Below are 27,381 nucleotides of genomic sequence, written 5' to 3'. Positions count from 1 at the left end.
TTACCCCATTCCACTCCTAGGATGGCTCTACAGTGCAGCTCCCTAGGGGCAGGGATGTGTTTGTTCTTCGCCCACTCCAACCAGCTGATACCAAATGGTCAGATCCCAGGCAGGGAAAATGAGGCACTGAGAGAAGGAAGAAGGGCTCCCTAGGAGTCCCCATAGAGTGGCAGAGCAAAAAAGTCCAAGCTATCTATCTGTCTCCCTCTTCCTAACATCTCTTTCCCCCTTAGTCAAACCTCTCTCCCTTACCTTGGCTGTAGGAGGAAGGACTGAGGGGGAGACTGAGTAAATGTGAATTTTTTTTTTTACCCTCCTAAAGAGAAGACATGAGGGTATAAAGTCTATGGAACTTTAAGTCTTGCAAAGCACTTTTCATATATTATCTCATTTGATCCTCAGAGCAACCCTAGGAGATAGGGCTATTATAATCCTCATTTTACAGATGAGGAAACTGAGGCAGAGAACGTTAAATGACTTTCCTAGAGTCACAGAGCAAGCAAATGACTGAAGGGAGATTAGAACTCAAGTCTTCCTGTCTCTAACGTAAGCACTCTATTCACTTTACCACCAAGATTCTTCAAAGGAGCCATAATAGCTCCTTTCAAATTCCTGAAAGGCTGGCAAATAAGTAGACTTGTTCTGTACTTCTTTAGGTGGGACTACCAAGAAGTTATAGGGAGAGAGAGAGATTTGGTTTAATATCAGAAAAAAATTTCTAATCATTATAGATGTACAGTGATAGATTAGGCTATCTTGATCCCCATAGATTGGGGCTGTCTCATTCACCATCAATGGAAGCACTCTGGCTGAGAGTGAATGACCACCTGTCATGGATGCTTATAGAGGAGATTCCTGCCTTGGGAGGAAGTTTGAATTAGCTATGTCCTGAGGTCCCTTCCAGGGGTTTCTATGCTGTTTATCCTTACTGATGCTGGAACCAGAGAAACTGGACTAACGCTGGAGCAGGAAACACCGATGTTAAACATTTGGAAGAACTTCCAGACAACAGATATTCTTACCAAGCTTGGTGCTGGAATCTCTTCCAAGAGTACTTGTTACAAGCCAGATTCTCATCTTTCTTGTCAGACTATGAAAATTTAAGGATTGCTCTTCTTTGGGGCTAGGGAAAGGACTAGGTATGATACTAGGCCTGTGACTGTTTATTGAGGTTAGTGGAAACAGCTCAGGATTTAAAGTCAGAGGACCTGAGTGTGAATCCTGGCATGGCCATTTACACACTTAGTACCTTGGGCAAAACACTAAACCCCTTTGGGGTCCCAGGTCCTCATCTATCAGATGAGATGGGATGGCACAAAGGGGGTTGGGTTTGGTGGCTTCGAGGGTCCCTTCCAGTCATAAAGTTATGAGACTATGATTCTTAGTAACTCTGAATTCTTGGGTAATGGTGACAAATCAGCAATCATAACTGACATGTATAAAGATGTTATATGCTCCTTAGAAATACTATACATATATGTATATAAACACACATATATAATATTATTTATATATTATACTTCATATATTACACATAATATATTAACCATATATAATAATCATGTTATATATAATTAATTATACAACATTAAATATTATACTTGCATGTTCTCATTTGAGCCTTACCACTTCTTCAGGAGGTAAGTAGCGCAATCTTATTATGCCCATTTTATAGTTATTGATACTCAGAGGCAGCTGGTAGTCCAGTGGATACGGCACTAGACATGGAGTCAAGAGGACAAGTTCAAATCCAGTCTCAGACAATTATAAGGTGGTGGATGTTGGATAAATGCACTTAACCTTTGTATGCTTCAGTTTCCACTGTAAAATAGGAACAACACCTACCTCCCAGGGTTGTTGTGAACATTAAATGAGATAATATTTGTAAAGCTCTTAGCCTAGTCCTTGCCCTTGGGTACACAGTAGGTGCTCATTCATGCTTGTTTCCTTCCTTCTTTAAGTGACTTGCCAGTGTTTATCGGGTTAGTAGATGGCAGACCTGGCAAAATCTTTGACCTTCTAGAGACGTCAGTCTCCCCATCTGTACAATGTAGGTGGGGGCCATCTCTGGTTGTCCTGATCTATATCTGGCCACTGAACCCAGATGGCTCTGGAGGAGAAAGTGAGGCTGATGACTTTGCACAGCCCTCCCTCACTTAAATCCATTTCACATGCAAGTTATATCATCTTCCTGAGGTCATGCTCCTCTTCGAGAGCAAAGGATGAACACAAAAATGTAGATAGTAACTGTATCTATCTTATACTAAAGTGCAAAGAAAAATCGTGAAGACAGTGGAGACACCTTTTCCTTTGGAAAAAGATTAAGTGAAGGAGCCATGACTTCCTCTGCGGGGGGCCTCCTTTCCTAAAGGCAGACTGCAACCTATGACTAGAAGGTACACCTGAGAGTTTTCTGAGCACCTACTGTTTAAGGGAATTGCACAGTCACAAAGCTAGTCAGCCAGTCTTCCCAATTCTAAGTTCAGCACTCGGTGGGTCAGTCAGTCAATAAGCCTACTGCATGTCCAGCACAGGGCTAGGCCAGGGGAAAGCAAAGAAGGCAGTCCCTGCTTTCAGGGAGCTTACATTTTTAACAGGGCAAGCCCCTATTCAGAAGGGTCATAAAATATGATATGTATTATGAGATGCAGGTATTTTTGCTTCAATGCATTTCTTTATTATAAGGAGGGGCTCATTTGAATGGAAGAATTTTTCCCCTAAATGATCAAGATATAAAGACAAAAGATATTAATACAATGTATTTTTAAAAAAATAAAATGTGTCCAACATTCAGAGATTGGGAAAAAAAGAATAGATGGTGATATAAAAATTAGGTGCTATATTTAATAATAATGTTCAACATTTTATTCTGTGTCCTGGTACCATTCTTGCATGTAGATCTGGTCTGCTCAAAGATCTTCAGTGGCTCCCCACTGCCTAGAGATAAAAGCTTCCACTCCTGCCTCACCTTCAAGGCCTTCCAAAATCTGCCTACATTATTCCCTGTGCCAGGAATGCTGCCCCATCACCTTTTTCTCCCCTTTAAATTCCAACCCTTCTTTTAAAACCCAACTTTAATCCTTAAGTTTCCCTTGCTTCCAGCTTCCTCTACCATATTGGTAATGACACTTTGGGCCTCACATAAAATTTTAGTTTTATATCTCTCTTACGAACTTCTGTGTCACTTATGTACATGCAATGTTGAGCATCAGCTATTTCTGTATTGGTGTTCTACTCTGACTAAAATATAAACTCCTTGAGGGCAGGAACCTTAGCTCTTATCTAAACTTTGTTTCTCTTCCATCAAAGATGCTTAAGAAATACCTGATCCTCTAATAAGACTGTGATCTCCAGGAGGGTAGAGACTGTGTCTGCTTCTTTTGTGTACTTAACAGCTCAGTTTGCACACAGTAAACTCATTTAAGAGATGTTTCGTTGTTGTGCTAATGGAAGAAAAAACTGGTCCAGATAATGGTAGACAGAAGATAATCCAATAGTTATTACTAAGTGATTTGTACTATATTATATGATTATGTAAGCAAACTGAACATTTGAGGTTCAGCTCAGGCAGATGTGAGTCCACACACTCTTAGCAAACTTGAGTCTAGCAGGGGAGGTCCATCTGAGGCAAAATACTTGTTGCAGATAATCCACAAAGTGGTTTTGGATAGAATGGAAGCAGGTCTGGCCTTCCCATGGTCTCTGAAGCGTAATCTGAGGCACCCTCTCCCTTTTGCAAAGGTCCACTTGTTCAGAGATTCATTTCCCACTAGGCCTGCCATGGTGTTTAAAGGTTATCATAAAAGGGTACTTCTTTGAGGTCTTCTGAGAGGCCAACACTTTAATTGGTTTAAGGTATTGTGTTAGTTGAGGACAGATACATTTATTTATTGTTATTGTTGTTGGGACATGGGACATGACATTGGGAAGGTGATGCTATGACCCACAAGTGGATTAGATTTAAGTGAGGAAGGCTGTGCAAGGTCACCAGCCTCACTTTCTCCTCTGGAGCCATCTGGGTCCAGTGGCCAGATAGATCAAGCTGACTGTAGATGGCCCTGCACACATTTATCTTATTAACTCCATGGGCACAAACTGTCACCAAGTAGAGAAGAGGGGGACAGCACAGGTAAATGAGAGAAATTATTTTACTTTAATAGTAACAACCAATTATTAATTTGGGATTCAGGCTTTTTTCTTTTATTTCCTCATTTGTGGTCCAGCCTCTGGAAAAAGTCTCTGAAGGACATGACTGATTGATGAGATTGTCCTACCTCTCAAGGAAACATACTCTTTAATGCTGGCCCAGACCCTACTCAACTAGCAGACCTAACTTCCATTTAGAGTGTAAACAGAATCCAGTCAAGGCAAAAAGAACCTCTGAGAAATCAATCCCTGTCCTTGTACCTCTCCATTAGAGTTTAGGGTGACCCAGCTCAGGAAAGAGAAAACCAACTGGAGTGGTCTGGAGGGAGATGGATTCCCCTGTCCAGATTGCTGGGGGCAGCTAAGTCTCATCATGATCTAGACACATTCTCAACAGGAGAAGCTGAAGACTTCTAGCCCATCTTTTCATTAAATATCCACCAATCAGGGTTGGTTTTCACTTGTCAGGGGAATTCCCTTTTAAAAAAAGTATTTAAGGTTTTCAGGTTCTCCATTGACTTGTCTTTGGTTACCAAAAAAACCCCCAAACAAACCAAAAACCCAGTGAGCATCAATTTGTTTGCTGACTAGCCTAATTAATAAATTGATTAAAACTCTGTCTCTTGGGTTTTTCATCTATCACATAAATTTGGATTTGGAGGAGGGTGAAGAGAAAGGACCCACATGGGTAGGGTGCTCTAATGGAGGATTCAGAAAGAAGGCACTGAGCACCTGAAGTGCTGAAAAGAGAAAAGAGGCGTTGGGAGGCGAGAAGGGAAAGGCAAGAAAAAAACTATGTCCACTTCACAAATTTGCCTAGGATTGGCTGTAGATGGGGAAAAAAAACTAAGCAAAAGGGATGACTAGAAATCTGAAAAATGACTATGTGAGAGGCTGATGTATCTCCAAGAGGAGGGTGGAAAAGAGAAACGATCACAGAAGTTTGGGGAAATGAGCCTGTTGGTGGAGCGTTGGGATGGTGCTTAGTAACCAATTGCCCATGAATTAAGGGTTAATTTTGTGTTACCCTCTGGTCTTCCTCTTATGACTTCCTTTCAAAGATCTCACTCCCTAGTCTGCAGGCCAAAGCCTCTTTGAAGAACATCGTATAAATAAAAAGGTCAGCAAAATGAGAGGAGAGCAGGGGAACTCATCAAGGAGACCATCTGAGCAAACAAAAAACCCACTTTTGATCCAGAATGAATTTTCAATACCTTTTTTTTTTTTAAAAAAAATGCTCAAATACACAAGGACCAACTGAATGGAAAACAAAAATTTATCCCCAGAGTCCTAACATGAAGAGTTACACAGGCTAGGCGACTTGTCAGGGATACTTTTTAAGGGAATTCCTGGATGGGAGAGGAGATGGGATTTCACGTGGAAGGAAAGAAGGAAACACGCATTTATTACATGCCTACTATGTGTCAGGTACTGTACTAAGTAAGTGCTTTGACAAATATTATCTCATTTGATCATCACAAACAGCCAGAGAGCTAAGTGCTATTGTTACTGTACAACTGAGGAAAGAGAGGCAGAGGTTAAGTGACTTGTCCAGGGTCACACAGTGTAAGTGGCTAGATCTGAATTCAGGTATTCCTTACTTCAGGTCCAGGGCTCTATCCATTGTGTCCCCTTGAGTATAAAGATGGTTTCATTTCCATCTGTGTTTTTCCAGTGCTTGGCATAGTTCTTGGTCCTTGGTAGGCATTTAATAAATGTATCTTAATGAGTAGATAGAAAGTTTTTGCCTACTGGGAATTCTGTGTTTCTTTGATTCTATAATTATTCTATAAGCTTTGCCAATGTCATTTACTGTTTTTAACCAAAAGGTGCTAACCCTTACATAAATAAAATGCATTGCTCTCCAGCTTTTAGGGGTGCAACATGTGAAGAAGTGATACCATCAGCTGTAAGGTTCCCAAAGCAGAGAAGTTGTCACAAGAAACTGGTTTTGTTAAGGACCTGGGTGCTTCTAGATTGACTTTGGTCAGCTTTGGTTCCTTTCTGTTGCTAAAGATTAGTACTGAGGATGTCAGAAGGGGCTTTCCAGTTAGTAACTGGCTGCCATAGCTTTTAGTGACCACCTGTAAACAAACACAGAGTTGCCTCAGTACACAGAGCTAACAGCACTTGACCTAGGCTCAAAGGATTGCTAGCCAAGGAGGGAAAAGAATGTGGGTAGAACAATAGCCACCAGAACCTTAACTAGCTATTTTGGTCTTGGAGTAAATAGTAGAGGACAAACACTGTGAAAAGCCCCTCAGATGAACTTTGCAATTCATGATGAGGAAATAATCCAAGAAATAAGAGGTGGGGAGAATTATTTCCAACAGTGGGTCATGGCTGATAAAGGAGTACATGTGTTGCTTCTTTCCCCAGGCAGCCCAGCCCTAGTTACGATTTTGGCAGTGATCTAGCAGTCCTACCCAGTAGCATTAAGTTTTATACCCCCTTCCACTTCCACTCCCCCACAGGTCAGGAAGACTTCTCATCATGAGTGATCACAGTAGAAAATATACACACAGTAGCCCATACTCACACGAGTTCTCACTTTGAGAAGAGGGACACAAATATGAATCTGTTTCTTTTCATCTACGCTTTATAGATCTTGAGGTCAAATACAGACTCTATATTTGGGCCTTCAAGGAGCACCAAACATCACTTTAAATCACATTTCCAATACTGACTACACACTCAAACCTAGAGGAAAAAGACGAAAATGGACAAGCCTACTCCCTCTGTCTGACTAGATTGAAAAGATTTAGAAAGAAGACAAAGTGTTTCCCACTACCTGGCGTGCTGGTCATGACTAAGTCCCAGCTCTGAATTCACCTATGCCTGGGAAACTCATGCCATAAACTTCCATTTCCCTCTGGTCATTGTTCTTAGGATTAGTTGGATCATTTACACTATTCTGAATGCTGCATTGGAAAGATCTTTTAATTCTTTTCCTGTGGGTGTGTCATCTCCCTTGACAACCAGGGGATGACTATTCCATGTCCTACCCTCCAAAAAAAGTTCTACTTAGAGTAGGGATCTGAATGGTCACATGCTAATTAGATGAGGGCTATCCTTCCACCTGGGGGAAGTCAGGAAGCTAAGGAACTCAAGAGTTTCAGCTGGGTGGCACAATGGATAGAGCTCTGGGCTCAAAAGCAGCTTCTGAAACTTACTAGCTGTGTGACCCTGGATAAGTCACTTAAATCTCTGTTTGTCTCAGTTTCCTCAACTATAAAATGAGGATGATAACATCACCTACTACTAAGGTTTCTTGTGTAGATTGCAATTTGTAAAATTCTTACCACAGTGTCTGGCATGTTATTGTTTAGTCCTGTCCGATCAACTTTTTGCAACCCTGTGGATCCTAGCACACCAGTGCTGTACACGAGGTTTTTCTTGGCAAAATTACAGAAGTGGTTTGCCATGTCCTTTTCCAGTGGATTAAAGCAAACAGAGGTTAAGTGACTTGCCCAGGGTCACAAAGCTAGGAAGTATCTCAGGCCGGATTTGAACTCAGATCTTCCTGACTGCAAGCCCAGTTCAATATCCACTGAGCCACCTAGTTGCCTGCTATTTAGTAGGTGTGATATAAATGCTTATTCCGTTCCTCTCTTTCTGAGACTCTAGTTGGGAAGGTGGAGAAAGACAACTCAAACAGATAAAACATAGTCCCCCAGCTTTCTTTTTTCCCTGTATTTGTAGATAATCATTGGAACATACATCTAGACCTGGAAGGGACAGTTAAAGGTGTTGATTACAAACCTTTTATTTTACAGATGAGGAAATTGAGTAGAGAAGTAATTGACCCATTTCCACAAAGTTTTAAGGGCAAAGAATGGATTTATGAATTAGTGTTTCATGACAGAAATACCCTCAATCATGGGTTATTCCCTTGTTCAAGCAACCCTTATTGCATCATTACTCAGTTTCCACCAGGTGCAGGACCCCCATAGTCACCCTGATGATTCCTACTTTCTTACCTCTGCTAGAGGCATCCCAGAGCCTCCTCACTCATTCTATCCCTTGGACCTATTCCTCTCTTGGAAGAAGACTATCCATTCTACCATTACTCCCCAAGGTCCCCTGGGCCTTGCCATCTGCCCTGCTGGTTTCCCTGATTAAGTTCTCTGGCCTTTTTTCTGCCACAGATATGAACACGAGCCTTCTTCTCTGTTTTGGCCCTCCCCCATTAGAATTTGATCTCCCTGTAAGCTTTTCTATTTTTACACCTTGTTGTTGTTTAGTTTTGTTTGACTCTTTGTGACCCCATTTGGGGTTTTCTTGGCAAAGATACTGGAGTTGTTTGCCATTTCCTTCTCCAGCTCATTTTATAGATGAGGAAACTGAGACAAACAGGATGAAGTGACTTGCCCAAGGTCACACAGCTCATATGGGTCTGAGGCCAGATTTGAACTCAGGAAGATGAGTCTTCCTGACTCCAGGCTCAGTGCTCTATCCACTTAGCTGTCCTTTGTATACCTTAATCTTGAGCACAACGATTTTCATATAGCAATCCCTTAATGAATATTTTTCCATTCTATTCCTTTTACCTTTCAAGAGGATGGAGGGAAGGGAATGAGAAAAGGGACTCTGAATGGGGGAGAGAAGCACTTAAGACTCACCATCCACGGTCACCTGGCAAGAACTCTCGGCTTGACCCATGGCATTCTTGGCTAGACACTTGTACACGCCGTTGTCCTCAGGCATTGCTTTCTCAATGGTGACAGAACACAGTGAGCCTGGAAGAGAGAATGAGAGGTCATGGAATCAACCATGGAGGGCAATGATACCCCCAGAACAGGTGAGGGAATGATACCCCAACAGGAGTCCCTGGAATCACAGGGTGATATCTGAGATTTATGTATCCTCACTGGTAAAGATTTCAAAGAACTGCCATATTACTCTTTTATATTCTTTTTCTTCTATTCCAGATTCTTCTCAACAATCCCATCAAATAATACCCTAACTATTTTACTATTCACACTTAAAACATACTGGCAGAACCACCTGCTCCCAACCCCCTCTCATTAGCTCTTATTCATTAGGATCAGAAGGTGTTGAGACAGAAGAGGCCTTAGAAACCATCTATTCCATCCCCCTCTTTCTAAAAATGAGAAGATTCGGGTCCAGTGGTATGCAGTAATTCGCCAAGGTCACAGAAGTAATGTAGCTGGGATTTGAACTCAGGTCTTCAGATTCCAAGTTCAAAGCTCCACCATACCACATAACACTAAGAAAAGAGAAGAAACAATTTCTGCTTTGGGAGAACTTCCATTCTAATAGAGAAAAAAATGATACCCATCATAGGGAGCACATAATCCAACAAGGAGGAGGTAAGACATCCACAGAGAACACAGACATAAGAGACTGTTACAGAGAGAATGGGGGAAAAACCCTAATTATAGAGATACTGACCTATAGGAACAAATGCTAGCAAGGCAGCTAGGTAGCTCAGTGCATAGAGCTCAGGGCCTGGAGTCAGGAAGACTCATCTTCCTGAGTTCAAATCTGCCCTCAGACACTTACTAGCTGTGTGAACCTGGACAAGGCACTTGACCTGATTTGCCTCAGTTTCTTTATCTGTAAAATGAGCTGGAGGAAAAAAATGGCAAACCACTGCAGTGCATTTGTGAAGAAAACCCCAAATGGGGTTATTGAGAGTTACACTCAAATGAAAAACAACTAACAACCCCTCCCCAACAACGGGATTAGATAGAAAAAAAGAGGGTTCAGCTGTGACTTGGGAGACAAGGGAATGGATGAAATGAATTCTAGAGTCTAGGAATTTGATGCTATATCCAGTGTAAGAAATGAACAATATTAGAGAGAGATGTTCTGTCATGCTGGGCCTAGGGCTATACCGTCAGCGATCCAATTCCCACCAAACATCCTGTCCAAATGAGAAAGATTTCATTTTTCCCCCTTTCACTTTTAGTCACACAGCTGGCTCTGGCCTTCAACCGAAATGACAAAATAAACATTTATCTGAGTGCTGGCTGCACAGATGGTGATGAGACTGTCTCTGAGGAAGGAGGAGAGCAGCTAGACCAGAGTCTCTTTATCCCAGCGCTACCCAATTTAAGACTATCGGAGCAGTCAATTTTCCCAAGATACCCAGAGTCTGTGATTTGTGAAGTACATTTGTGTGTAGGGGGATCATGACTCCCTTAGATGGGTATGGAGAGCCACCATCTTCTATGGATAAAGAGTATGGCATTTCCTGTGGGACAGTCCCTTCCAGATCTCCAGAAGCACATTCTGTTTCCCAGCATTTTTGAGACGCCTCAGGGCTAGTGGGGGTGGGGACATTTTTGCTAGGGGTGAGAGGTGAATTGAGGGAACAGGTCAAATTGACAGAACCAAAAACCACCCAAAACTCTTATCCACAGCTCTTCAGGATAACTTGATCTTGAACTCTCTTGGGGGAGGGGGTGCCATTCTAGAAGGAGCAGGGTGGGATCCCTCCAGGTTGGGGGAGGAGAGGATTATAGGTATAGTGCTGGAAGGGACCTTAGATGCACAGATATGTTAAATGATTTGCCCAGGTTCTCTAGCTTGTAAGGGGATTGTGGGGAAAGGGGTGGCATTTGGGTGGGGAGCTAGTAAGGCAGTATTTTAACTCAGTTTTTTGTGACTCCAAGTCTGGGGCCTGGCCACTGCACCAAGCTGCCTTTCCCTTGGAAAGGGGAGAATATGTAGAGAAGGGAACCATAGTGAGATAGAGCCACCTTGATCCTCCTGCTCACTAGACTGATTTTATGGGAATGCTAGGACGAGATTCCCATCCACAGAGAGGATGCTGGGAGATAAGGACTTGTGAGGCACACTGCCATGCCAGGTGTTTTAATGGAATCTATAAAAGATAGAATCACTACAAAATTAGGTAAATATAACTTACTAGTGAAGAAGAATAATCCCCAGGGATAAGTGGTCCATAGTTTATTTAGATCTTCAAAAAGCTTTTGACCAAAGGCTATTAAACAATTGGTAAACTGATAGGTTATTTTTGTTATTTTTATTGGACTTTATATAGCACTTAACAGTTTAAAAGGTGTTTTACATGCATCATCTCATTTGATTCTCACAATAACCCTAGGAGGGAAATGGGGTCCCCCTTTGACAAGATGGAGGAATAATTTGCCAGAGTTAGGATCCTACAGTGATTCCCAGATCCATTTCCTGCGACAAAGCTTGGAGGTCTCTATCTCTAATTATTTTCTTAGTATCTTCCCCTATATTTCCCTATCTGTTCCCATTTTATCAATGAGGAAAATGAGACAAAGAGACTTGCCTGATGTCACACAGGTTGGCAGAGCTAGGATATGAAGCCTGATTCCTTTACTCTGAACACAGCAGTCTTTCCAATATACCAAGTCTGGCTTAGAAATAGGGTGAAGGGTAAAAAGCTACTTCTCTAAAAGAGAAGATTGAGATGTTAGATTTTAAAAGGAACCTTAGAGGTCATTTTTATTGTTCAGTCATTTTAGGCATGGTTGACTCTTCATGACCCTATTTGGGGTTTTTGCCATTTCATTTTCCAGATCAGGAAACTGAGGCAAACAAGGATAAGTGACTGGTCAGATAGAGAACTGATGATGGTGAAGTGCAGCAGATCTGTATACATTATTTGGAAAGGACAGGGCCTAGCTCCCTTTTACCCATCCTTTCAATATCAGTTAAATTCCTACCCTCTCCATGAAGCCTTCTGAGACTATCCCAGTTCACACCAATCTCTCCCTTCCCTGCATTCATGTTGCACTGGTGGGTAGGCATTTCCACGTAACACGTATTTGTTCTCATAATTTCAAGGATGATAGCTTTTGCTGTGGTTAGACTATAGTCCCTTTGAGGCCAGGAACCATTTGTACACTTTCACACAGTATCTGTCAAGTATCTAAAATATGTCTAGCGCTAAGTTCTTCTAGGGAGTGAGATAAGATGCCAAGCCAATAGGCACTAACTGCAGGGAGGAACTCAAGAAGCTGTATGAGTGGGCAGGAAAGTGACTTAGAGTCTTTGTCAAAAGACTAATGCATTTGGAAAAGATATTGGGAAAGAGATGGCCTCCAAGCTTTGTCTCAGGGAATGGGTCTGGGGGTCACCATAGACTCTGACACCAAAGACATCCTCTCTCCTCTCAACTACTACCACAGTCAGAGAGACCAATAAAAGTTTGGTCATCATCCAGAAGGATGCTGGAAAAAAAATTTCCCTCCTTGTACCAAATTACGGAAACCTTTGTCTGGTATACTGAGTGAAGAATTAGCTGGCATAAGAAAAAACGAGGTAATGGGGAAAGTTCAGAAAAGGGCAATTGAAAATATTCAAAGGAACAAAGGTGTTTCCTTATGAGAACAGAGCAGGATACCTCTGTTGAGGAAGATGAAGTCTGAGAAAGTTTACAAAACTATCAAATGTGAACTTGCTCCTTGTGTTGATATGGGTGAATGTTACTTTGCTCAATACAGGTCATAGAAAAACAAGTATGAGACTCCATGAGGCAGCGTGGCATAATGGATAGAGAGTTGGCCTTGAAGCCAGGAAGATCTGGGTTTGAATCTTCCCACTGACACATACTAACTATCTGATCGCAGGAAAATCTTTTAACCTTTCAGGACTCCAGGCAACTCTCTAACAGAGAAAGTACTGGCCTGTATTGGTAGAACAAGTTTGCTCTATTAAATAAAATTGCAGTTCCATTCCTTACCTCCATCCATATTACTAGACACAGTGGTTAGCAAACTTAAGAAAATCTTTGCCACCAAGAAAGCACTTAGGCTGTAAGTATAAATAGATGTAAAGGCTGTTTGGATACAGTCATGGAATGCAGAGCCATAATAGGTTATTAAGGGAAGCCTGGATGATTTTGAGGTATGGCCTTGAGAGCATGGAGGGCATCCATGCCCTCCCACCCCATACCCTGTGATTTTCTCTGCCAGAGACAGAATTTTGGGCAAGATGGTCTGACTCAAGGGAGCAACAGATGTGTTCTTACTTGCTGAATACCAGATCTAACAAACATGCACTCTGCTTGGGGTAATCATTTCAGAAGACTCATCTGGATAGAGCGCCAGCCCTGGAGTCAGGAGGATCTGAGTTCAAATCTGGCTTCAGACACTTACTAGCTGTGTGACTGTGGGCAAGTCACTTAATGCTAACTGCATTAAAAGAAAAAAAAAGAAGAGAGAGGTTATGCCACTTCTAGGCATCTAGAAGCTTTCCTACTGTCTAGCCTGGAGCTCTCATTAAACTGAGGTATGCCGTCAGTGCACAGGATGGTCAGACCCTTCTTATTATCACAAAGGTTTTGAGAATTATTCATAAACACGAAGAGAATGTGAAAAGCTGGGAGGAAGATAAGGATTATCTATATTTTAATAATAAGGAAACTAATGGAGAATCATAACCAGTGGGGGCTAGCCAATATTATACCCACCCAAAATCCAATACCAAATCACACAGTGAAGAAAGTATTGGGTCTGGAGTCAGAAAGACCTGGGTTCAAATCCTGCTTCAGACATTCACTAGCTGTGTGATCCTGGGCAAGTCACTTAACCTCTGTTTGCTTCTTATCTGTAAAATGTGGATAATAATAATGCCTACCTTCCAAGACTGCTATAAGAATCAAAAGAGATAATGATGGGGTTTGATAAAGGAATAAGAGATAATGATGGAATTTGAGCCATATTGCCCTGACTCTAAGTCTGAGACTTTGTCCAATGTTTTCCTGACTCTAAGGTTCACTCCAAGGCAGTTGGATGCCTCATTTCCTCTTTTTTAAATCCATCCATTTCTTCTCATTGTTTTTCTCTGCTTTCCTCAAGAGTAACCAGGTATCTAGTCCCCATCTAAGGAAGGAAATAAGACATGGAAAAGTCAATGATTATCAGGCAAACACACGACAGAATCGTGTAAACAGATCACTCTGGTAGGATCTGTGTCATTACAGACACAAAGAATTGGTAGTGATGGTGGGTAGTGTGAAGGGTGGTCCTAGAGGGATCTAAAAGGAAAGGGTTGAATGGATAGTGGAAAGCAAAAAAAATTTAAAACCTGGAAAATATTTTAAATAGTGGGAAGACAAGTTGAATAATTTTCAAAGGATGGGTAGCAGAATTTCCTTGGTAGAAACAGAAAGTTCAAGCCAGAAGAGTCCTGCTCTGCCCTTGATCCTGAGTTGCTCAGGATCTCTGCTTAGGAAATTTAGGTCATGATCATATCAAATCACCCTCCCCCCACCCACCCCAAGCCAACTCTTCCTCCAGAGATCCCTTGATGGCTAATGGTGCCACCATTTTCACAGTGATCAAGCTCAAAACTCGACAGTTTCTTATTCCTCGCTTGCATTTACTCATATCCAAGCAGGCACCAAGTCCAACATGAATTCCAGCTTGAATTAACCTTTCCTTTTCTATTATCCTTACTACCACTCTGGCTAACGCACACTGTACACAGCGAATGGACCAATTCTCTCAACATTACTTTGTCCTTATTCTCCATCCTTTGCTCAAAAACCTTCAATGTCTCCCTAGTAGCTCTAGGATAAAGCCCACGCAAACTCCACAGACAGGCATTCAGGACCTTTCACAATTTGGCTCCCATTTACCTCTCCACCCTAACCTCTCTCACTTTTACCCTTCACAAATCTCTCCACCCCAGTTAGACTGGTCTACTCACTGTACCACTTAATTGTCTTTGGCACTTTGCCTGGGCACCTTTGTATGCTACTTCTCTTCTTATGTATCTGTCCTATCTCCCAAATGATATGCAAACCCCTTGTGGGCACAAAATTATGCTTCTGATCTCCCAGAATCTATACAAAGTAGGTGGGATGCAGATATTAGGGGACAGAGATAAAGAGGCTTGAACTGATAAGTTCTGGAGCTGTGATCTCTCTCTCTCCTTTCCTCTCCCTCTTCCTTTCCCTCTCCTCTTCCCCTCCCTCCCTCCCTCTCCTTCTTCTCTCCCTCCCTCTCTTCTCCCTCTCCTTCTCCTCCTCCTCCTCCTCCTCGATTCTGGGAACTCTTTCTGATTCTCCCTTTACCAATGAAGACCAACACCTTCTCTGAAATTTCTTGTCTTAGGAAGTTGCCTGGCACTGACAACTTATATGACTTGGCCAGAGTCACACAAATAGACCCTCCTCTGACACACACTGTCTATGTGACCCTGGTCAAGTCACTTTAGGCAATTCTCCAAGACTAGAAGTTGGAGTAAGTGCCTACTTGCATTGATAGCTTCCTCACACAAAGAAATTACTGGTCCTGTCTCATGTAACCAGAATGCATCAGAGGGGGAACCTGAAACTCAAGTCTTCCCAACTCTAGGGGCATCTTGGATCCCTCTTAATGGTTTTAAATTGTAAAAGATTTTGGAAAGGATGCTGCCTTGATGAACATGATAACTAGAGGGAAGGAATTCTTCCCAAGTCACAACATATCTGTGGATATGCTGAAGGATGGGGAGAAAGTTGACCTCTATGACCCTCCAACTCTACACCATACATTCCCAGAATCTGGGGACTGAGGTACCCCAACTTTCCAAAACTTTGTGTTCCCCACTTCAGCATGTATCTACCTTTCCACTTTCCAAAGATTATATAAAAGAACACTTGGCATGATGTTGGAATGGCATGTCTCCTTACAGAACAACACATGAGGACCTTGACGAAACACTGTAAGATAATCACAGCATGATGATCATTGGTCAAATCCTATTATAATAATCTTATTGCAACAAAAGTTCTGAATCATAAACAGAATTTCAAACCCAGATGATAACCCACATATTTTATGTTGTGTGGAATACTACATAGTAACTGAGTTTGTTATGATGAGATTTGGCATATGGTGGTACTACTTTTTAACAGTCAGAATTATATGGATAATTAAAGTTTGCATTAATAAAATGATTTAAGTTAGACACTTACTAGCTGTGTGATCCTGGGCAAGTCACTTGACTTCTGTCTGCTTCCGATTCCTCATCTGTAAACTAAGGATAATAATAGCACCTATCTGCCAGGGTTGTTCTGAGGATCAAATGAGATAATATATAGAGAGCTCTTGGCAAACTTTAAAGTGATAAGTACATGCTACCATTATTATTATTATTTGGGCAGATGGTACAGTGGATAGAGTGCTGGGCCTAGAGTCAGGAAAACTCATCTTCCTTAGTTCAAATCTGGTCTCATACACTTACTAGTTGTGCAACTCTAGGCAAGTCACTTAACCCTGTTTGCCTCAGTTTCTTCATTTATAAAATTGAGCTGGAGAAGGAAATGGAAAAAACACACCAGTTATCTTTGCCAAGAGAACCCCAACTGGGGTCACAAAGAAACAGACACAACCAAAACAACTGAACAATAACAAATTATTATTATTTAAGTTTCCAGTGTACTTACTTCACATATACTATCTCATCTGATCCTCACAAGAACTCTACCAGGTTAGGGCTATTACTATTCCATTTTATACATTAGGTAATTCAGACTGAAGAGGGCGGTTAGTAAATAGGCCCAGGGATACATGCTTAGTAAATGACTAAGACAGGATTTGAATTCAGGTCTTACTGATTCCAAGTCTTGTGCCCCATCCATTGTCTCATGGGAACATAGAAATAGAAGGGATCTTAGAGAATATCTTGTCCAAACACTTTTATTTTACAGATGAGGTAAAAGGAATGACTAGGAAGGTTGAGTGACTTGCCCAAAGACATGCAGGAAGGAAGCTGCAAAGCCAGGATCCCTCCCACTACAAACGCAGCTCATCTCCACTCTGTGCTGCTTTTTCCAGCTCCCAGGGTAGAATTCCTCATTAGATTTTACATAGATTCCTAGCTAGATCCAGACTCTAATACAGTGAGAAAAATCCCAGTGTCATAGCTTGGAGTTAGAAGGATCTTTAAGGGTTGTTGAGTCCAACCACATTTTACAGATGAGGAAACTGAGGCACGGGGAGATTAAGTGACTTGGCCAAAATCACAGGTAGCAAAAGATAAAGTCAGGATGCTCCTGGTGCGCCAGGGATTGTGCCCAGCTTTGTTTGCTGAAGCATAACTAGCAAGAGCAGTGACTGAAGCTAAGACAGTTATCCAAATAGATGCTACTTAGAATATTGCTTAAGATGTTTTGTCTCTCTCCTCTTCTACACTCAATAGGTGATGGAGAAGGGATCTTGCAGTCACATCACCAGAAATAATTCTAGTAAACACAGAGAGCCGTACCTGGCTGTGTAACCTTAGATGAATCATTCTCTTACTTGTGAGTTCCTTGAGGGCATGGATTCTCTTTGCCTCTTTCACTATTCCCAACACTTAGCACAGTGCCTGGCACATAGTAGGCACTTAATAAATATTTTTTGACTGATTATTGATTGACTTCACTTTTCTGGATCTCTGTTTCCTGATATGTAAAACAAGGTGGTTAGGCGAGATAATTGATCAGTTTTATTCTGGTTCTGAAATGACTATGAACCTATGAGGTAGATATCTAAAGTGCTGTACTCCATCTTTAGGGCCCATGCATCTGTCCAGCTCCCATATTCACATAAAATGATAGGCCAGGAAAGGCAAGTACCGAGGGAGGCATCATCCAGACTAAGGATTCTTAACCTTTTCTGGGGCATAGGTCCTACTGGTAGTCTGGCAAAGCCTTTGGATCTCTTCTCAGAATATTGTTTCTAAGTGTGTAAAGTAAAATACACAGGATTGCAAAGGAAATGAAATATGTAGAAATGCAGTTATCAAAAAATTTTAAAAACAATTCCATGGACCCTGGATTAAGAAACTCAGAGTTAATCCAAAATTCTCATTTGAGTGTTGAGGACACGGAGACCCAGAAAGATGATACAGTTTGCCCAAGGTCTGCTCTAAATTGGCATGTCGCTATCTCTCTTTCCTGCCCCCCCACCCCCAACTTGCATGGACTTAGCCCTTCTTTTAGAGCTTCTCCCAAGAAGCCTCTCCTCTTCCATAATCTCCTGTTTCTAACAGGGTCAGTCACATGCAAACATCCATTCAAAACAAACTAGGAATCAATAAGAAAATTTAGGTGTTTTTTTGAATTAGGCCTATTTTACATGGGGTAAAATTTTATTTTGCATTTAAAAAGTAATTAGAAGAGCTTAGATCTGGTCAATAAAATGACTTTTCGATGGTTTTAGGCAGTGCTGAGTTTAAGCAAATTCACTTCCACAAAGGGGCCTACTGCTGAAAAGCACTGTGCTAGCAACTGAGGAAAACACAAAATTTATGTAAGACTTGGACACTGCCCTCATGAAATTGTTTTGTCTAGCAGCCATCCTGGCCTGGAGCAGTTGGGGTCTTTTGGGTGATGCACTCTAGTCATACCGTACCTCAGTTTTCTACAGCTAATACAGCTAAAGGATGCCTCATTGTGCAGACTTGGATGACTTCATCTGATGAAAAGCTGTGACTCTCCCTCTTTGGAGATGACAGAGTAGCCAGTGCCAAGGCAGGAGATATGGGTTAGACCTGATATGAAGGGCTTGCCAGTGGTGAAGACAATTAGGTCTCCAGAATGGGAAACTGAGGAAGGCTGTAGCATCCACTCACTGCCCCCCCCCCCGAATGTCCAGGCATTGAGAGAAGCAGGGGTGTGTGGGAGCAGTGGGGTGAAGTTCTCTCCAGAGCTCCTGCCAATCTAGGCATACTGAAGTAAGGAAGCAACTGAGTCAATATTATCTATAGTGATCGAAAAATAAACTATTCTCCTTTCCACCACTCAAAGCATCGGAATCCCAAGTCTCCAGCAGCATCACAGTTTGTGGCTTGAAGACCAGAGCAAAGAAAGGAAATCCAGCCTTGCCATGCATTGTCAGGACATAGCTGGGCATGGTGACCTCTCTCGTTCAGTACTCCATTCCCAGTTTTTAATAGTCAGGGAGGAATAGTGAAAGGTAAGGGAGGGACAGGGAGAGAATGGAAATAGTTGGAGGCAGAGTGTGATCACTGAACAAGGAAGAAACACATGTAGGGAAGGGAAGTTTTTTATTCCCTTAGCCTTCACCAGGACCCAGGGCCAGTTTCTCATGTGGCTACCCTCCCCTTGTGCTCCCTATCCAACCAACTGACAGAAAAGAATGTGACTCTCCCCACTCCCCACTGCCAGGAACAGCCCAGTCCCAGCCCTAGTCCCAGCCCCTAGGACCCCAGTGGTCTGTTCCTCTGACAACCACCAGAGTGGGGTGCTGGGAGTCCTGTTTCTCTCAGTTCTCTTCTTTTTCTCCCAGGTTCTGGACTGAACAAAATGCTCCTGGTACAAACTGAAGGTCTAGGGACACCATCTCTCCCACCTCCTTTTACCTTTCCAGGTGTAAAAGAACATAATACCAGAGTCCTCCTCTCCCCCACTCCTCATACACCAGAAGGGGACAGATGGCAAGATACCCACACAGCCCCACCGCCTTTCCCCACCATTCAAGAATGTGAAATACCAGCAAACAAATGTCTCATCCAAATTAGGAAGCAAGCAGTACTGGCTCCCTCTGTGTATGCTGTAGGGGTGTTTTGGATTTTCTTCCACTCATTTACTCCTCCCCCAAACCCACACTACCACAAACACACAAGGACCTGTGCAGACATTGCCCCCACCAGCCCCTTCTCTCTCCCCCACCACCAAAGCCACACACTCTGGAGCCCACAGTGTTATGACCTAAGCTGCCATTAACTCAAATGTACAACTCTGCCTGTACAACAACACCCTCTCCTGCTCCCCAATGGCCACTACTGCTTCATTCCACTATGTATCTCCCAAACCCATAATACCCTAAACATTAAAGCTAACAACACAGCCCTTATCCAGAGCAACAGTCAATAGATCTTGGTGGTAGGATGCAGGGCATGTCTACTCTGTGGTGATCACAGGGGGTGATGGGAAGAGAACCTGCCAACCACACTGTGAGCACAACGCCAGAACCAGGAACATCCTGCCATTCTCCTCCTGCTCAGCATAATAAAACATGTGCCAGGATTCTGTTTGTATCTTTCTAGGGGTGAAGGAGCACAGCAATACTTGTCCAAAAACTCTTCTAGGGGCCCCTAGCACCATGGAGACTACTCATGTGCATCCTGCAGTTAACTTACTCTATGCAATGACCGATAGGCCAAAGTTTTCTCAAGGCACACAGAATGAGCTGAGATTGGCCCTCTAGGTAACCTTCTCCTCCATCCTCCCCACCACATCCCTATTTACCTTCCTGGGCAAGGATGATGAACCTGGTCGTCTTGAGGGTCTTGCCATTAAGTGTCCAAGTAATGGTGGCTGGGGGTTCAGATATAACCTGGCACTGAAGGAAAAGTTTTTTACCCTCTGCCACACGTAAGTCCTGGAGTTTCTCTGTGAAGCTTGGGGGACTCCCTTTTTTTTCTGCAATCTTATCACTATCTAGAGCTCCCGTACAGGCCCGTTTGCAGTTCACATCATTAACAACCTCATTTTTAAGGTCTTCTTTCCCTGCTTGTTTTGGGGGCTCCACTGGGTGGGTATTTCCCACAGGTTTCTTGGTTTCAGCTGGAGTGGCATTCCCAATGGATCTTTGGGTATCGGTTAACTTGGCATCCCCAAAAGGCTTCTGGGCTTCAGTTAACTTGGCATTCCCTATCAGTCTGGTGTTCTCAACCAGCTTGGCATTCTCTCCTGCTTTGGCATTCAGGGACTCAGTGTTGGCACTGCCATTCTCTGCAGGTAACTTCTTTTTGTTGCCAAGCACAGAACGAAAATCTGGGGTAGCTGGTTTGGGAAGGGCTGCCTTCTCCAGTACAGGGGCCTTAGGACCCCCCTTCTTGGCTAACACGGAGCGGAAGTCAACCTGCTGGGGGCTATGCACCTTCCTCTCCTCCTCCGATAATGTTTTTGGCTTCACTTGCCGCTGCAAGTTGGCTCGGAAATCCATCTGCTCAGCTGGGATCTCCTTCAGCTCTTCTTCTGACAGAGTCTTGGTGCACACCTTCTTTCCTAGGAGGTCTCGGAAGTCCAGCTGTTCTACTTCCTGCTGTCGAAGTCGGTCCTCTGTATGCTCCCGGGTCTCCACTCGCCTCTTCAGCACCCCCCGCACGTCGTCACCCTCCTCTTCAGGTCTCCAGCTCAGCCTGCTCCCCAGACCCAGGGGTCTTAGTGTTCCATGATGGCCACCACCACTGCCAATACCTCCTCCTCCTCCAGTGAGTCCTTCACAGCTGGCAGTCTCCTTCCTCCTACAACCAATGAAGGGAAAGAAGAAAAGTAGCTGGAGGAAAAGGGGCTGGTTAAAAAAAAGTCAGGGGAGAGCAAATCCCTGAAGGCGGGAGGGGGGGAGAGAAGAGGGATGGGGCCGGCCTGGCTGTGTTTATAGAAGGGAACGTTGGTGAGAGGAACTCGCCTGCCTAGTTGCTTTATTGCATCGGTAATGACTTCAGTAGCCATATAAGGGTGTGTGCAAAAAAAAAAAAAATATTCACCCCCCTTCACCCTCCCTTATTCCCTTTTCCAATCTCTCCTTCTCTGTTCCAGCAGCTTCAGCTGGAAGATGCAAGCAGTCTGTAGGGCCACATCTAAGGGGACTGGGTTGAGTAACTGCCAAGGCAGGGTCTGGGAGGGCAGGAGTGAGAATCAGAGACCAGTAAAGGAGAAAAGAAAATCTGACTCTGGCCATTTCCCAGGGAGTAGTACTTACGGTTGAATGGGGATGGCCTCTCCCAAGGCCCCAGAAGGCCCCTCTCGCAGCATCAGGGACACCTGGCAGCTGCACTCGCCCACCCGGTTCCTGAAGATTTCAAAGCATATCTCTAGGTTAAAGGGTTTCTGGTCTCCAAGCTTCCCCCTTCCCTACATTGTGTGTGGGGTACAGCACATGGATTCTCTGCCCCAGCCTCTCCTGAGAAGATGTCAGGAATGGTCAGGATGATTGGAGGCTTCACTTGTGGGAAGTAGTGTCTCAGGAGGCTAATGAGCTCCAGTCCTACTTCGAGATATGCCCCACACCTCTCCAAAATCCAGAGACAGATCTGGTCACCATTTTGTCACCCCAAACTTTTAGATATTTTGGGTCATAAGAAGGAATCCACATGAAGAGAGTGAGGTGATTGGGGTAGAGAACTGACCCCCCCACCTCTTCCTTCTTTTCCTTATTACAACCATTTTTTCTAACTCAGTCAGCTTTTGAAGCCTATGCATCATCCCCAGGGCCCCCAATTTCATAAATGGACACAGACTGTGATGGAAAAGGAGATGAAGGAAGAAAATTCAACTCCTGAGCCCTTCTTTCAGCAAAAGCATGAACATTAGAGGTGGAGGGGGCCTTTGTGATTCAAAATCTCCAGTTTTCAGCTGAGGAAACCAAGACCAAGATTGGACAAGGTCACATAATGACTTAGGGGCAGATGGACTAGACTCAAGCTGTCTGATTCCCCATCTAGGTCTCTTAACATGCAGAGTAAAAGGATGGATGAGAAGGTGAGAATTCTGACCAGGTGATTTGGGCCTTCTGGCTAGCTCTTTACTTGGAACTCCCCCATGCTTTTTTATGGCAGAGAATTCAGTTCCTTACTGTCTCCCACCATGTCCAACACTCCCCAACTTATGAAGTTAAACACTTCCTCTGTCTCCTGTTCATCTGCTACTCAAGCATCACTTTAAGTCAATAGCAGTTTTTATTCTTATCTCTGCAGAGGACATTTTCTCCATGCTCCCTTTCAATGATACCCATTAGAGATGCTATTAACTTGTCCTATGGTACCTGTGGACAGCCCTGTCTCCTATTCCCAAAAGAAGGGAGAAAGGGTGAGGAAAGCCAGTGTAGGTAGTAAGAGCAGAGGCAGAGGAATGGGCCAGCATTATACCAAATTATATCATTATACCAAAACTGGGTTTGCATTAGTAGCAAGATTCTGTTAAGAAGTTCTCTGCCTTTCTCCCCAGATCTTTGCTAGCTGATGGGGTCTCTAAGTCCTGAGCAGTCAAAAGACTCTGGAATGACTGGTAAGGGTGATGAGGATGATGCAGACGTATGACTGAGAGCATGATTCAAACTTCACAGGAGAGGTAAGTGAGCATACACTGCACATGCAGACACACATTGGACCTGCTTGTAAACCCACCTCTAAATATATGTGTTTGTCAGTATCTGTTTGTAACAGGTGTATATTTTAAGAATGGATTTAGGCACGTGAATATACAGGTAAATACACACTTATCCCTCACTGCTCTATTCTCATTTGTAATTCTTTCCTTCTGACAGTCTGTCAGGAGGTAAGCATTTATTAGGTACTTAAGAGCTGCGAATACAGGACAGTGAGATTCAGGGAAAGAGGAAACACTGAGGGAGTTGGGCAGTCATAACCTGCCCAGCTCATGAGGCAGGATCCCCAGTATTTGAGACAAAGCTAACTCTTCATATTGTGTGGCTAGAGAAAGGAAATCCTGAGGGGGCTTAAGATTTCAGAGAAAACCTGCTGTAAAACCACCAATTCAGAAACTTTTTAAGGTCCTCAGGCTCTAGATTCTTAGAGAAGAGATCAGACTCACTTCATCAAGGATTGACAAACTCTGAGATGACTTTGCATGGTCCCCAGGTGGTTGCCATCACAAGAATCCTGAAGAGCCGCTGAAGTCTTTGATGTCCTCTCACTTGCCTTTCTTTTACCCGTTTACCCTTATCCCTCAGATAGCCAATATCCTAGCCCTGTCCTTCGAAAGTAGCTCACCTCCCTCTTCTGAGGATAGTGGGAGGGGGGTATCCTGGTTTATTAACTTACTTTATGAGCCACTCATATATAGGAATAGGCATTATTATATTGCCCCATTGCTGCCACAACCCCTGTCCCCATCATCATCACCCAGTGGACTTCTGTCCTCAGAACCCCTGCTCAACCTCACCCTTCCTGCTAGAAATGCCAATGCCAGAGCCATCCTTTCTCATCATGCTGGCCTCTACCCAGCTCTTTCATTCTCACTTGGCCACTACAAAGGTCAGGAGTCTTTCTTGGGATGTGGTCAAGGGAATATCAGGAAGATCAGACAACTGGAGAGCTGAACTTCAGGATGTCATCTTTTAGCTCAGTATAGCTGGGGAAGGGGCACTCAAGTTTGGGGGGGACTTAGGCCACAAAGGGACTAAGAAGATCTCATTACAATCAAAGCTTGGGGCTCTGCCAGAGACTTTGGGGGGCTGTTTAGGGCTTTTATTAATATACTATTTCAATTACCAAGCATTCAATGCAACCACATTCAACAAATATTTAAGGGCCTGTTATGAGAAATGGGGTGAGCAATACACTGAGCCAATAATTCTTGCCTTGGACACTTCCCTATTGGTTGAGGGACTCTGGGCAAATCGTAAGCTCTGTTATCTTTTCTAAGACATTAAGTTACAGAGAAGGTGCTGGCCTGCATCGGCAGGAGATTTTTTCTTTCTTTAAGTTCAATTTGATTTTTCTTCAATGAATAAAACATCTGTTTTTGCTCCCTCCCACCTCTTCCCTCACCCCCATTGAAAAACAAAACTTTTATAACAAATAACACAGTCAGACAAAATATTCCTGCATTGACCATAACCAAAAAGCAAATGTCTCATTCTATACCATGGAGGGGGTTTCTTCATTTGGGGAATTTTCTATCCCTGTGGTGTCCAACTTTAGTGTGGAACTACTAAAGCGTACCTGAGGACCCCTGTAAGTGGCATACTGACTTAGAAAACCACACATATTTATATATTTCTTCCAAAAAGATTAATACATCCACACATTAAAATTAGATAGGAATCACATTTTAATCTGACTCTTGAGTACTGGGGAGGGTTGTGGGCTACATGCCCAGTCTCTGGCCCCCTCTGCTCTACTCTGATGAACTTACAGATCCAGTCCCTATCCCTACCAAGTGCTGGGTGGGGGTGGAGGGTGGCATACAAAGACTTCCTTGGCCTTCAAGGAGAATTTCGACTACTTAATGGATTTAATGTCCCATTAAGATCCTCTTTGAGACGCCTCAGCATGACTTGAAGGTGACCTTGAGCTCTGGAAGGTCCAAGAGCAGGCAAATAAGAAATAAAATAAAAACAGTAAGACAGAAATGGGTTGAGTATGGGCTTAGCTGCTTGAGGACCAGTCTGGCCGCTCTGGAAAGGCCCATCATCAGAAGGCTGACCACCATGATATTTTTTTCTAGACACAGCAACTCATGAAGATGACCAGCTAAGACATGCAGGGGACTTCAGTCAGCCTGGATCAGAGAACACCCACATGGTTCCAAGCTCTGATTCTCAAAATACTGAAGCAAGCATGGACAAAAGAAAGTTTTGCAGCCCAAGGGATACAGGGTCCAAGGGATGCTATTTATAACATCATTCCTAAGAGAAAACTCACTCTCCCGAGTTCCCAAAAGCTGACTAATGAATGGGAGGAACACAGTGTATTAGTAAGTCTGGGATTGCTTTTATATGAATAAGGTGTGAATGACTGATAAACTTAACCTTTTAAAACAGGCATTTTAAAAAGTAACCTAAAGGAATCTTTAATAAGCAGAATGCAAACTTTTGTTGTTGAGTCACGGAGGACTTCTTCATGACCCCATTTGGGGTTTTCTTGGCAAAGATACTGCTTTTCTTCTCCAGTTCATCTTACAGATGAGAAAACTGGGGCAAGCAGGACTAAGGGACTTGCCTAGGGTCATACAACTAGTAAACTAGCTCAAGATGAGCCTTCCTGACTCCAGGCCCAGCACTCTATCCACTGCGACACCTAGCTGCCCCTAGAAGGCAGCATAGTATAGTACAGTTAGAGTGGTGTCAAAGACAAACATTCAATGGGTCCTTAAAGCCCATATTGACTTAGAAAACCACCAATTAACATTATCTATGTTGCTTTATATTTCTTATTTATTTGGATGAACATTCCCAATTACATTGTAATCTGGATGGGGTAGGGTGGGGAGTTTTGCCCCTGGGACCTCAAGTTTGACACCTCTGGTATATAGTAGAGTGATGACGAAACAAGGAGGGCCTGGATTCGAAATCTACCTAGCAGTGTGACCCTTCTCAAAACACTTACTGTCTCTGGGCCTCAGTTTCCTTATCTGTAAAATAAGGAGATTGGACTCAAAGACCTCTAAGGACCCCCATTAGATTGGGAGCTTCTCAAGGGTAGGAACTGTCTTTTGTCCTTCTTTGAATCGCTAGTGTTTAGCATTAAGCTGACAGGTAAACCTACTTAATAATGCTTATTTACTAACTGACTGACTCATAATAACTACCTGAGGTAAGTGTTATTATTATCCCCATTTCACAGATGAGGAAACTAAGGCTGAAAGGAGTTAAGGAACTAAGCCAAGGCCACAGAGCTGGTAAACTCCAGAGGAAGGATTTAAACCTCACTTCCAGTATCTACTATACTAAAGTGCTTCTCAGTAATAATGCTTATACCACCTATCTCACAGAGTTGTGTAAAAAAGCAGTTTCTAAATGATAAAACACTATATAAATTAGGGCTATCATTAAACACAGGGGAAACTGTATGCCATAGTTGAAAAGGAGAAGGCTTAAAGCCATGAAAATCAGGGTTCAAGTCCTGCCTTGCTGTGCGAGCCTGGGGAAGTAACTGAACCTCTCAGTGCCTTAGGTCATGTTCTAAGCCTAGGAAGTACTGACCTGCATTGGTAAAGGGAGTTTCTCACCTGGGAGTTCCCTACACCAATGAAATCACCCTAACTAAAAAGTCCTGTTACCAATCACTCTGCTCTAGAATGAACAGTATGGGCAAATCTATTTTTTAAATGGAAATTTATTGGCAAGAGTCAGTCCTTCAAAAATCTCAGCTGAACTCTGGATATGTCTTTTTTGACCTGACCACAGTAAGCACTTGCAAACCAGGTACAGAAGAAAAATGTGGGGGGGAAGAAAGGTGGTCTTTGATCTCTACCATGTAGACTGTCATGCCCTCATAGCTGGAGCAGAGATATGGGGAGGGGATCAGTTCTATGACTCTCACCCTGTCAGAGGTATCCCCTTCCCCCCTACTTCCTAGGCCCACTAGACACCTTGAAAGGCATTCTGTCCCAGCTCAGTGTCTGACTGATCTCTACCAGCAAGAACAAAGCCTAAGTGGAAAACAATGTCTGTGCCAGGGCCTGGCACTCATCCCCTTGGGAGAACTTTCCACTGACTCGCTTCTGCTCTCTTTGGGCTGTAGCCAAGGTTGGAATAAATGAGCTTTTGAATGGATGAAGAGGTAGATTTTTTGGGGGGGAGG

General features: G+C 43.2%; 1 protein-coding gene across 7 annotated transcripts in view; it reads right to left on the bottom strand.

Moving 5' to 3' along the window:
* Positions 1-27,381, bottom strand: part of MYLK (myosin light chain kinase) — a 454,770-nt gene that overhangs the window by 105,816 nt on the left and 321,573 nt on the right. For all 7 annotated transcript variants that reach the window (XM_072613766.1, XM_072613765.1, XM_072613763.1 and 4 more), the window contains 3 exons: positions 21,816-21,905; positions 20,357-21,357; positions 8,769-8,885 (listed from right to left, as the gene is read on the bottom strand). In XM_072613766.1, the coding sequence (XP_072469867.1) occupies positions 8,769-8,885; positions 20,357-21,357; positions 21,816-21,905 (1,208 nt within the window). The remainder of the gene's footprint in view (positions 1-8,768; positions 8,886-20,356; positions 21,358-21,815; positions 21,906-27,381) is intronic.

The sequence above is a fragment of the Notamacropus eugenii genome, chromosome 5 (assembly GCF_028372415.1).
Source record: "Notamacropus eugenii isolate mMacEug1 chromosome 5, mMacEug1.pri_v2, whole genome shotgun sequence".
Classification (NCBI taxonomy): domain Eukaryota; kingdom Metazoa; phylum Chordata; class Mammalia; order Diprotodontia; family Macropodidae; genus Notamacropus; species Notamacropus eugenii.
The sequence above is the reverse complement of the archived record's forward strand: the minus strand, read 5'-3'. Positions and strand labels throughout refer to the sequence as shown.